Source organism: Triticum aestivum, chromosome 4D (assembly GCF_018294505.1).
Source record: "Triticum aestivum cultivar Chinese Spring chromosome 4D, IWGSC CS RefSeq v2.1, whole genome shotgun sequence".
NCBI lineage: Eukaryota > Viridiplantae > Streptophyta > Magnoliopsida > Poales > Poaceae > Triticum > Triticum aestivum.
The window spans coordinates 516,771,859-516,783,905 of NC_057805.1; the positions used below are offsets into that span (position 1 = coordinate 516,771,859).

Below are 12,047 nucleotides of genomic sequence, written 5' to 3' on the forward strand. Positions count from 1 at the left end.
TTATAGGAAAACAAATGACAAACTCTATTTTTAATGGAAAGAGGAAAAATGTGAATAAATAGGCAATTATGAACATGGTTTTCAGAAAACAATGTTAACCTCAGTTTAAACGATGAAAGATATGTCTTGAAAAAAAAATCATGTACTACAAAATATGAATCCCAGAACATGGGGCCGCAAACTGGGCTGGACCATAATGCAATGCAACAGAAAGAGTGGACGCAGGGCTAAGGCCAGGTCCCGACAGTACCATTCCACCGAAACTTGCGGAACAGAGGAATAGCCCGACCACCGTCCCTCGCAGAGGCAACTCGGGGAGACCCTCGCCCCACCGGCCGCCAGCCTTCCCCTCGCTCCACTCCCCCTCACCGCCGCCGTGGGTCTCTTCCGGGTCAGTAGAGACCCACGGCGGCGGGGCCTTTCTTAGGCGCGGTTCCCCTGCATCCCCGGCGCGAGCGCGGCTCCGGTCCAGCGGGTTCCTGGTGGCGTGGTGCTGCGAGGCTCCGGCGGCGGCGCGGCTCCTGGCCGAGCGTGATGGGGTGCACTCTGCCCGGGGGTGCGCCCTGGCGTGCGGCAACTGTTGGGGCTACCGATCCCCCCGATCTGGATCTGGATCTTGGTTGGTTGGTGGAGTTCGGCCCATGGCTGCGGTCGGGCGACGGCGGGTTGGATCGGGGCGCCGTGGGGGCCTGCTGCCATGAATAAAGGTGATGGTCCTCATGCTGCTCTCGCATCACGACAACATCCTGCATGATCGGTCTTCATCGATCTGGTCATCGACGTGTTCCGGAACTGCTGTCGGAGATCTTGCCGAAGATATCTGGATCGGATAGAATTCGGTCGTGCACGTCCATTTCGGCCTACGAGGTTCTATGAGGGGATGACACGAAGCTCTATGACACCATGAAACATGTCGGCTTCTTGATTTCTATGGTGTAGACAATTGTGGAGAAGGTCATGGTGACTGAGATCAGATTATCAGTTAGACGGACGGAGCCTTTGAGGCGGCGGAGACAACCAGGTGTTTGATTTTTTTTTGCGTGTAGGTGTTTGATAACTCTCAAGAGTAGCAGTGTCAAGTAGGAGCGGCAGCACAGGAGGAATTCATTTTTGATGGTGCTCCTCGGGTGCCGAGCCGGGACTTTCAGGGTGAAAACCTAAGGTCTGGCTTTCATTGGTTGTGTCTGGCAATTGCCTTGTTGAAGGAATTATTTTGAGAGTTCGGACTTCTCCAACGTGAAAACCTAAGATCTTGGATCGGGCAATGACGGCGCTTGTGCACTGTTTTCTATTTGGAGGCGTTGATTTTAGAGACCTTTTATGTTTTCCACGTGTTGTATTAGGTGGTGGTTTGTGTGCGGCTGATTACTTGGTCTTTTTCCTTTCTTTTAATTTTTTTTCTTTGATTGAGTGCATTCTGGATGTCATTGTGACATCTTGTAGGTGCAATGGCTGGCTATAATTAGTATCTTCGTCATATTAATATATTTTATTTTTAAATATATATTATTTTTAAATAAAATAAAATAAGGCCAGGTCCCAGTCCATGTTCGTTTTTTCTCCCAAAGGAAAAAGCTGAAAGTAATGAACGCCAAAGTAATGCATGCATTCCTTGTGCATCCCACGCAACAAATGGATATAATTGATTTCGTGTCAAACATACAACGTTCCTTCCTAAAAAAAAGAAGGAAAAAATGTGTTTCCCATATACGGCAGGCACTGAATATGGATCGATCTGCAGTTATTAGCGAAAAAGATTTGCTGCTTGCATGCATATGCATTCCCTTTCTCCCTCGATCCCCATCAACTAAATCATCTTCATGCTAAAATAAAAAACCATCACGCTGTGCGTTCCCAGGAGCAATTTCTTCAGGGATCTATGGACTGGTGCAGTATGATGAGTATATCTGACATGCATGTATGCCTCTTTATTGGATTCAATTCAACGAGGGAACACATGATCGACTAGCTAAAGCGGAGCAGGAGCAGGAGAGGGTGCGCCGCCCGATCGAGATGGACCGATTGCTAGGGCTATGGCTTGCAGTAGCATCCCCGGGCCGCGCCGACGTAGACGCAGCGGCCGCCGCCGCAGCCGTTGTAGTGGCAGGCGTCGCTGCAGGCGCGGTTCTGGGCCGCGTCCGCCGGGTCGCACAGCGCCTCCACGAACGTCTTCCCGCACCCGTGGTCCGACGCGTAGTCGCCCACCCACGCCGACCCTATTCAGATCAACGGCAAACAAATCCCCATGCATCATCATCTATGCACAGCTCCGCGAGAAGAAAAGCACGTCGGGGTTGAGTGAGGTTTTACTTACTGGTGACCGTGGCGAGAGAGGCCACGATGATGAGGAGGAGGAGGAGCACGCCGGAGACGTCGCGCGCCGCCGCTCTGTAGCCGCACGCCATTGCTTGGTCTGGAGATCTGTCGGTGCAGCTTGGCTGGTGCTCCACTAGTATGTTTTATAGGGACGCTGCGGTGATCTGACACGAATCAAGATTACAAGCAAGCTAGAACAAGGGGATGGATGAGATGGTCCGGGGAGACCTTTCATATGTTGATCTGAATATGATGGAATGAACTTGGCGAATTAATTCCTTCCAAAAATAACCTATTATGGCGAGGAGTAATTAGTAGCCTATTATTGCCATCCACGTCAATCCTTCCTTGGCTTCTCTATAAGTTCTTGAGGAAGTTACTAAAAGGTGAGACACGTGGCACTACAGCACAAAAGACACAACTGGTGGCATCAACACCCATTTCATATTCCCCCGCAAAAAACAAACACCCATTTCATATTTGCACAACTCATACGTACGTACGTACGCTACATTGCATTGCTCCGTCTCAAACCGCCTCGCTCCTCCCGTGCCGATGGAAAGAAGCGAAACCACCCGCCCTTTATAGGGTTGCGGTGATCTGACACGAACCAATCGAGATTACTTGGCTAGCAAATCCAAGTTTGGCCTCTCATGTTGATCAATCAGAACAAGGGGATGAGATGAGGGAGACCTTTCATGTTGATCTGTTTATGGGTGAATTAATTCCTTCCAAAAATAAGCTAGTATTGCAAGCAGTAATTACCAGTCTATTATATATTGCGATCGAGGTCAATCCTTCCTTAGGTCCTCTATAAGTTATTGCCCAAGTTACTAAAAGCTGGGACACGTGGCACCGGCAGCAGTATATACCGCAGAAAAGAACACAACTGGTGGTATCAACACCCATTTTATCTTAACTTCAAAAAAGAAAAATAAAACACCCATTTTGTGTTCGCACAATTCATACATAAACTACATTGCATTGTTCCTTCTCAAAATACCTTGCTCCTCCCGTGCCGATGGAAAGAAGTGAAACCGCCCACCCTTGGCGCCTCCATTTGCCGGCGTTGTCTCTGGCTCTCCTTCCGGTTCAACGAATCCCGCGCGTGAGGGGTGTATTAGCGGTAGTTTTAGGACTACCTTGCTTAGGTTTTGCCTGACCATGGCTTCTTCTTTAGTGGTGGTGACGATAGCGGTAAATGAAGTGCCTCTGTGGTCGATCTGGTAGGTTTGTTGGTCAAGCATGGTTGACGCGGCTGCGGCGGCGACTTTATGAAGTCCCATTGTGCTCCGATCACACCGTTCCAAGGTGTTTTCTCAGGGGCTATGGTATGGATATGTAGGTGGCCTTGTTCCGGATGCAACTGGGCTGTTGGTGTTATCTTCTCAAGCAAGATGGTAGTGACCTGATCTGGAAGATTGCTGGCTTGGCATGTGTTTGGTGGTTGCATGAAGGTGGCTTCAGGTCTACCATCCGACCGTATCGAATGAAGATGGAGAAGTCACGGGCCTGGGACCGTGTGGAAGATCCCCGACAGACAAGCTACAAAGTCTTAGGCCGCACGACGAGCTATTTTGTCGACTCACGGTACAACATTGCTTGCTATGGCGCTTCTTTGCTCCTACGTGAGATGGTGGTGTATCTCCTATGTCCGGCAAGGTCTCATTTACGTCGGCTTTTGGTTGTTTTGCTTTTGGGTCCCCCGATGACTTCCATGTGTTTATAGGGTTATTTTAACAAAAGTGGTGTGCCAATTGTCCTTCTGGTTGCCTCTAGATCGCGGTGAAATGTGGTTGTACTCCTATTACTGAATGAATGACATGGGGTTCACCTTTAAAATGCAATTGCTCGCCTACATAGTTTTTAATACGTTTAATTTTCAATGTTTACATGGGATTTAAAAATGCAAAATAAAAACTAAAAAAGACAGAGAGAAACCATCAAGCCCGCACAACAAAGAGGAGAATTATAAAAATCTCCCAAAACCGTATTGTATTATGCTGTAGAGACAAACACTTATTTAAAGGTTATGTGAACAAAAAATTTACACTGCTTTTATATTTTTCTAGTGCACAGTGAATGATTTTTTAATTTTTTTTCCATTTCAGAAACTTAACCAAGGGTAATAAAAAAATAAAAATGATAAAGAAGAAACACAAATGCTCCTCCTTCGCTGGGCCGGGCCATTGAGGATGGGCTTGGGGGAACCGCGAGTGCTATTTCTCGCATTAAGCGAGCCTGTAGGAAAATCTCGCGTTGAATGCTACAGTAACAGGCAAGCCCAATAGAGTATCCTTAAAACAAACGATTTTCAGAAAAAGGGAGCACACAAAGGGGGGTGGTCCAGGATTCGAACATAAGCGTAGCAAAGCCCCCCTCGACAAGAAGTAGCAAAGCCAGCCACCATTTTCGTGTTCGTTTTGACTAGTAGAGCGCGCCGTACTTGTAGAAAAGAAGAGCCGGGTTTTCTCCTTTTTTTCATTTATTCGATTTCTTTGTTTTTTTCTTCTCCAAGATTTTATTTGTGTCTTCCTTTTTTTCATTTTCCTTTGGTTTATTTGGTTTATTTTCCAGCTTTCATTTTTTGGTTTTTTTCCATTCTACATTTTTACGCACATTATCAACATTTTTTTAAATACTTGTTCAACATTTTTAAAATATTTGTTCATTAATTTTCAAATACTTATTCAATATTTATTTTATAAATGATCAACCTTTTCCTAATACTGGATCAACATTTCTTAAATACTCGTTATACATTTTGTTAATACTTGTTCAAATATTTTCAAACACATGTTCAACATTTTTATGTACATAATCAACATTTTCTCAAGTACTTGTTCAACATTTTTCAAATACTTGTTCATGATTTTTTTTCAAATATTTGTTTAACATATTTCAAAATCCTTATTCAACAATTTTCAAATACTTGTTCAATAAAAATTAAGTACTTTTTCAACATTTTCTAAAATACTTGTTCAACATTTTTCAAATAACCGTTCAATATTTTTAAATACTTATTCAACAATTTCCAAATAATTGTTCAACTTTTTTTCAAATGTGTGTATATATATATATATATATATATATATATATATATATATATATATATATATATATATATTCTACTCTAATGTATAAAGAAATTTACAAAAAGAAAGAAAAAAAAAGAGAAAAGAAAACAGAAAATATAATTTAAAAGACAGGCCGTTGCCTCCCGCTCGGCTGGGCCGGCTCAACTGGGCTACCCGACGGGAGACTCCCTCCCTGTCTCGCTTAGAGCGAGATATAGGGCGCCCTGAGGGGATCCGTGGGTTTCCATCGCGCACAAAGGAAAGCTGATCCTATCTGGGCTGGCCCAACTTGATCCTTGTGCTAGAACCTTCCTTGACCGGTTTTTGTTTCATTATTTTGTGTTTATTCTGCTTTTTTTATTTTTCGTTTTCACTTTTCTTATTGATTTTTATTTTTCCTTTTTTTGCATGTTTGTTTTTCATTTCCATTTATTTCTCATTTTTCTTTCAATTTTTATTTATCTTTTCCATTTTGCGAACATCTTTCAACTGAGTGAACAATTTTTTATATCACAATTTCATTTTTATAACATATTTAAAATTCATGAACATTTTTTTAAATCATGATTATTTCAAAATTAGTGAACTTTTTTTGAAATCATGAACTTTTGGTAAATTGTGAAGATTTTTAAATTCGCAAACATTTTTTTAAAATATGAAAATTTTCCATTTCCGCGAACAGTTTTTGAAATTTTCAACATCTTTTTGATGTCTGAATTTAATTTAAGTTCAGGTCGCATTATTTGAAAAACTAGTGCTTCAGATCAGCACAACAGCAGTGAACGCCGTGCGTACAGATCTGCTTCATGGGTATAGTATAGCTACTCCATCCGTCCGGCCTGCCCTGGTGGGTCAGAGACATTACAAGAGGCCGGCATGAGAAGAGAAGGAATAAAACAAAGAGGAAGAAAAAAAAGTAGAAATAATATTTAAACATTCCGAACAAATGAAAAATGTTGCACAACTGAACATGCGCAATCGCTGAATCACATCACACACCAGGATTCTTTCACACACACTAAACAGCGAACCACTGCTGGCAACACGAAACGAAACAAAACTAACCGAGAGAAGCAATGGACCGGAGCAAATCAAATCAGGGGGAGATCAACCCAAAGAGTAAGGAAGAAGAGAGCCCACTCAAATTACTTGCACAAATCCTTTTCGAATCGTCAAGCAACCCCCCTTCAAGTTTCTTCCTAACAGCAGGAATGCCCCAAATGAGCACAAACTAAACTGGCCAAGGGAGGATTCAAATACATGGTGTTAAGCCAAGCTCTGAACAAAAGTCCTTTCTTTTCCATTATGATCCAACAAAACAGTTTTCACTATGAATGAATGCTACCAAATGGATGGAGTTCAGCAGACAGAGTTTTGACCAACTCTGAATGAATGCTACCAAATGTCACCGGTGTATGCATAGCTTCAGAAAGCCCGGCCGGAGGAAGGCAGCGACCATTACCCTGCATTCTCCGCGTTTCTTCTGCGCAGAGCTGCAAAGAAAGACGCACGTTGGGCTGCATCGATACGCCACCGGGCGCCAAGCATGAGCGGCCTCAGACGACAGGCCAGAGGCTCTGCGACATGGACAACATCGCGGCGGTCTCTGCTGAGGAGGAACTCCCGGGCGACTTCGTAGCCGTCCACAAAATGAGGAGCCTCCGTGCGCGCCAGTCGGGTAAGACCAGCGGGGGCGGCCGCGGGTCCTGGGTCTATCTTCATCGATTCCAGCACGACGGAGTCTCTGAGGATGTGGAGCGCCAGCTCCAGTTGGTCCTTCTCGCCGTAGAACCCCGTGATGTCGACCGACCTGAGCTGGGAGTGTGGTTGGGAGGGAAGGCTCCGGAGATGCCCTTTACCCACACTGTATCGTTCATGCTGGCAGCGCAGCCACATCTGTAGATAAAATGAAGGATGTGAGTACTTTTTGTTTAGCAGTCTGAAGTAGCTCAGTAATCTGTGTCAAAAAAAGTAATAAAAGTCGAACTATATGTTGAACAGGATTCTGATTACTAGATAATAAGGGCCTGTTCGGAGACTCTCCACTCCCCAAGTCGACTCCGGGAGTTGATGGAGCTATAGCTAAAAATGACGGAGCGGGGAAAAAGGAGCTCCACAGATTCTGAGATTTTAGGGAGCTGGAGGACTGCCGAACAACTCCTAAATGTCATATTAATTTTAAAAGAACAAGTGGGGTCGGCTACAAACAATAATCGATTTTCTAATGGTTACTGCAGTAGAATGAAAGTTGAAAGGCCAAACTTACGTGAAATTCCAGCTTTTCCAAGAAAGGAGCAGCAACCAGAAGGCAGGCAAATTCAAGAATATCAGTTGTCCTTGTCGCACACCCAAAAGTCAAGTCCAGTCTCAGGTGCTTCAAATGAACAAACTCATGCAGTTTTCCTCGCAGTGTAGCCATCTGAATCACACAAATACATAGTCGGGTAAGAAAACAAACAATAAAATCGACAATGAAGCCTAAGAAATATTAAATAGGGATGCACAAAAGGTGGAAGCCAAGAACAGAGAATCCCAAACCTTCCCCTCACGGCATCTTAGAGTCAGAATCTCGAGACGAGGCACATTATGACCAAGTTTGGTGAACATGTACTCTAGAGAATTAGTACAGATACCCTCCAGCTTGATGCATATATCTGCTAGAAGTAAACTTCCAGGAGGCGATAACAATACAGACGGGCCTCTGTACTCGAGCTTTACCAGACCAAAGTTTAACTCCATCGCTTGAAGCAAGCGGCAGTCATATACTTGCAAATGCTTAAGCTTGTTTGAAAGATGAGATATATGTAACCTTCTGAGCATCCCACAACCAGCGATTCCAAGGAACTCCAAAATACCACTGCAGTTGGACACCAAATGGTGAAGGTCGCCGTCGGTAATATTCGTGTCCGCTAGGAAAATCCATTTAAGGTTCCGAAAACCCTTGAAATCCGCAGGCACCTTTAGAGAAACGGAACAGAGTTTTATGGATTGCAGGTGTGAGCTTTTACTGTCATCGAGAAGCCGCAAATCGATTTTATATGGATGTTGCTCTATATGGTGTGTAGCTGAGAAATCGAGAATAAGTTGCTTCGTCTTGGAAGCAGTAGCAAATCTGACCCATCCCTCTATCCGATCCCCATGCTCATCGTCACATGGAGCCTGGAACTGAATGTTGTCAACCCCTGCACCAGAGTGTTGCTGCAGGACCGCATCAACTCTCTCAATAAACACGTCTTTCCATGGCCTAACATCGTTGGGTCCATTGGTACGAGGACCTGGAAACATTGATCTAAGACTGAATTCTAGATTTGAGTGGCAGCGCCAAAGATGTTTCCAGTGTTCCAACAGTATGCTCGTCCGCACGGCTTCCTTTATAGGCAACCGTGACAGGATGCTGCAGAGAATGTCCTAGAGCAAAGGCATTCAGATAGTTGTACATTGGTAAGCAAATTAAGTTGTTGTGCTGCATTGGGAAGCAAAAGTAGGAGGAGGACAGCAAGTTGATATACTTGATAAGATTCTGATAACTTGGCATGAGTGCATTCGAATATATAAAGTCCATACCTTTGGCAGGTTGGTGAGTTGAAGCCCCTTTCTCTTTGGTTTCATCATCATGGTCTGATGCAGATCTTCATCTGAACCAATATCTATGTTTGCCATTAAAAAACTATCTTAGCCTCTGCTCTGCCTGAACACAAACATGAAAACAGAGTCATCAGACATCAAAAGCTCAAAGCCTAAACAGAGTCATCCGACATCAAAAGTTTGTAAGAAGTGGACCTTGAAAGTAGGTATCATCAGCTAGGAACAAACTGTAATTTCAGACGCATTATGCTTCTAGTGCACTCTTCTTTCCCTAGTCCCGCCAAGGGATACTGAATCTGAAATAGTTTTAGAATCTGCACATCTGAGGAATTATCTGCCAGGTTTCTGAATCAACATGATTCTTTCTTAGTTGGAAATCGATCTTGTGGGAGAGATATAACAAGTGAAGCTCTGGAACGATGGAACTTTGTCGAGATACGATACGCAAGGGGAGAGGCGTTGATAGATACCGTACCGTATGTATAGGGGCGGCGGCGAGTGGACGGATCTGGAGACGGCGGGAACTCGGATGATGAGACTCGCGAGAGATCGAGGAAAACAATGCCCTCCGCCAATGTATCTGGACCGAGACGCGCCCAATCCACCGCCGCCTACACTCGGCGGAAATCCCCCGATTCTAGCGACAAAGCCGGGCGATGCTCGGCGACGAGTGCGCCGTTGAGACCAAGGTGTGGCCGGTCGGCGGTCGCAGTTCGGAGCCGGCGGCGGCGGCGGCCTCCGCTGGCTTCTCCTAACTCCAGCAGCTCCTCCTATGGCATGGCTCGTGGCTTTTTTTGTTCCAGCTAATTCCTTGCACAGCCCATCCAACGTGAGCTGTAAATCTCACCATATCTCTACGTTTTAAGATTGTACTATGGACGATATACACAACAAAATGAGTGAATGTACCCTCTAAAGTATATCTGTAGGAGTATATCCATACGTAGTTCTTAGTGAAATCTATAAAATGTCTTATAGGAGTATTTAGGAACGGAGAGAGCACCAAGTAGTACTTACAAAATCAACATTATCTTTTTTTAGATAATCATCAATACAATTTTTTTCATAGTAATACATGTCTCATTAATAACATCAAAAATCGGTTACAAGCCAACGTCGACTTTACAGGACTGAAAAGATAGGATAATTCTATGCAAAAACCAGTGCATGTCTCTCTTCACTAAGAAAAAGGAGACAAATCACCTCTTCACCCGAGCTCGACGCGGCTCCATCGCTGATCAACAACTTTACATACCTCGAAAATAGTTTTCCTGAAGTAAAACCATTGCCGTTGAAAGAAAGAATCGGACCGGGGCAATGTGTCCCGAACACGCCATCGAACTCCAGAACTGACACCCCCGCACGACTACGACGTCGGAGGATGAAACCAGAACTGTCAGCCTCCAACCACAAAACCCGCACAAGATACACCATCTTCCAACTGTCACTTGCATAGACAAGCGTCTGCGCGTACTTCTGGACGACAAAACCTCCCTGCTCCACCATGACGTCGGAGACAACACCGCAGCAACTGGGACAAAGCAGAAGGAGAGTCGCCGCCGCTGCCTCGCCGGCACCATCCATGAACCCTAACGCCGCCGATCTGAAGGATCGGCAAATACACGATGCCAGCGACTCCGAGACGCCGCCATGAAGGACACCGCCGGTGTGGGAGTGGAGTTGAGGCAGATTTATTCGTCCGGGCGCCCCTCCCACCACCCCACCACCCCAACGGCACACCACAACCTACAAATCCAAACCCTAACTACAGAGCGGAGGAATGGGGTCCCCCTCCCTCCTGCCGCAGGAGCAGCAGCCGGAGGGAGAGGGGGCCAGCACCCTCGCTGGTGGAGATCGGTGGAAGAAGATCGCCTCCCTAGTCGCCTGGCTCGTGGCGGATGCTAGGGTAGGGAAGACAGCGGACTAGTAGTAGTTTGGTATCATCAACACATTTTTGCTAAAGCACATATAGATGTGCTCTAAGTGTTGCACATTTAAGTCTTATGTCACTGATTTTACGCTAAGATTCGTGCAAGCATTTTCTTTTGTCTTTTTTCTTTTGTCTTGTTAGTTTGATTAAGTCACTTAGGTGTGCAATAATTAGGGCACAAGATGTGCTCTATACAAAACCTCATCAATATTATGTTCTCTAACCATACCTCACAAAACACACACGGACCCATTATCACCTCATGATTAGAACCACTAAACCCAATCTAACAGCTATCCTTAACCTAATCCATTCTCTGAAATACACTTAGTAATTTACATTCGGATCCTAGTCCACCGCAGAGGAAAAAAAATACAAAACTCCACGCCCCGCGTCCGCAACCCCTACAACCTCACATGCCCTCATACCGTGCACCTCCAAATCCATCCCCGCACGCCCAAATCTATCTCTTCCTCCTCATATCCTCTATGTTCTCTCTCCCTCCCCGAGCGCACACAACCATGTGCAGTTACCCCCCCCCCCCCGCCGCCCCAAATCCTCTACTCCCCCATGATTTGGACCTCACACTAGCAGAACACGGGCGCAACATCAGTGCAGAAGACCTGGAGCACAAGAAGATCACGATTGGGAGAGAGAAGTTAAGGCAATGACCGCACCGACGTGCCCACCTCTGATCACTTGAGGGCCGCAATCCCTCCAACAACAGCCCACTTTCGAGACAGCCCGCCCATTCTCGCATGAGATCCATCACACTGTCGTAGCCTAGTGCATTCACCTCTCACTGCTCGTTGCCGAGATGCATACCCTCAAGCATCTCCCCACTACCGGAGTCTGGCACGAGCGCCGCCCCACCCGCTGAGCCCGCGCCGCATCGCCGCCCCTCACCCATCGACCGCCCCGAGTGTCTTCCTGCCTCTCTTTGCTCCTCGCTGTTGGGAATCGTAGCATAATTTTAAAATTTTCCTACGTTCACCAAGATGCATCTATGGAGTATACTAGCAACGAGGGGAAGGGAGTGCATCTACATACCCTTGTAGATCGCGAGCGGAAGCGTTCCAATGAACGTGGATGACGGAGTCGTACTCGCCGTGATCCAAATCACCGATGACCGAGTGCCG

The 12,047-nt window shown here is 45.7% G+C and overlaps 1 protein-coding gene across 5 annotated transcripts; it reads right to left on the reverse strand.

Annotated features, from left to right (window-relative positions):
* Nucleotides 1-6,672: 6,672 nt before the first annotated feature.
* On the reverse strand, nucleotides 6,673-9,815 carry LOC123099259 (F-box/FBD/LRR-repeat protein At1g13570). Of its 5 annotated transcripts, none has more exons than XM_044521432.1 (6): nucleotides 9,454-9,815; nucleotides 9,174-9,268; nucleotides 8,958-9,081; nucleotides 7,932-8,801; nucleotides 7,660-7,812; nucleotides 6,673-7,289 (listed from the first exon to the last, which is right to left on the reverse strand). In XM_044521432.1, the coding sequence occupies exons 3-6, from the start codon at nucleotides 9,051-9,053 to the stop codon at nucleotides 6,852-6,854; spliced, it is 1,557 nt and encodes a 518-aa protein (XP_044377367.1). In that variant the 5' UTR covers nucleotides 9,054-9,081; nucleotides 9,174-9,268; nucleotides 9,454-9,815; the 3' UTR covers nucleotides 6,673-6,851. The 5 variants fall into 5 exon arrangements, with proteins under 5 accessions (XP_044377367.1, XP_044377365.1, XP_044377366.1 ...); XM_044521430.1 differs by having other exon boundaries at nucleotides 9,174-9,274; XM_044521431.1 differs by having other exon boundaries at nucleotides 9,174-9,292.
* Between the last annotated feature and the right edge of the window lie 2,232 nt (nucleotides 9,816-12,047).

Coding starts and splice junctions, on each gene's coding strand:
- LOC123099259 (XM_044521432.1), bottom strand. CDS start 9,053: ATGGCAAACATAGATATTGGTTCAGATGAAGATCTGCATCAGACCATG. Junction 8,802..8,957: donor AACTCACCAACCTGCCAAAG/GTATGGACTTTA, acceptor CCTTTGCTCTAG/GACATTCTCTGCAGCATCCT. Junction 7,290..7,659: donor TGGAAAAGCTGGAATTTCAC/GTAAGTTTGGCC, acceptor TTTTATCTACAG/ATGTGGCTGCGCTGCCAGCA.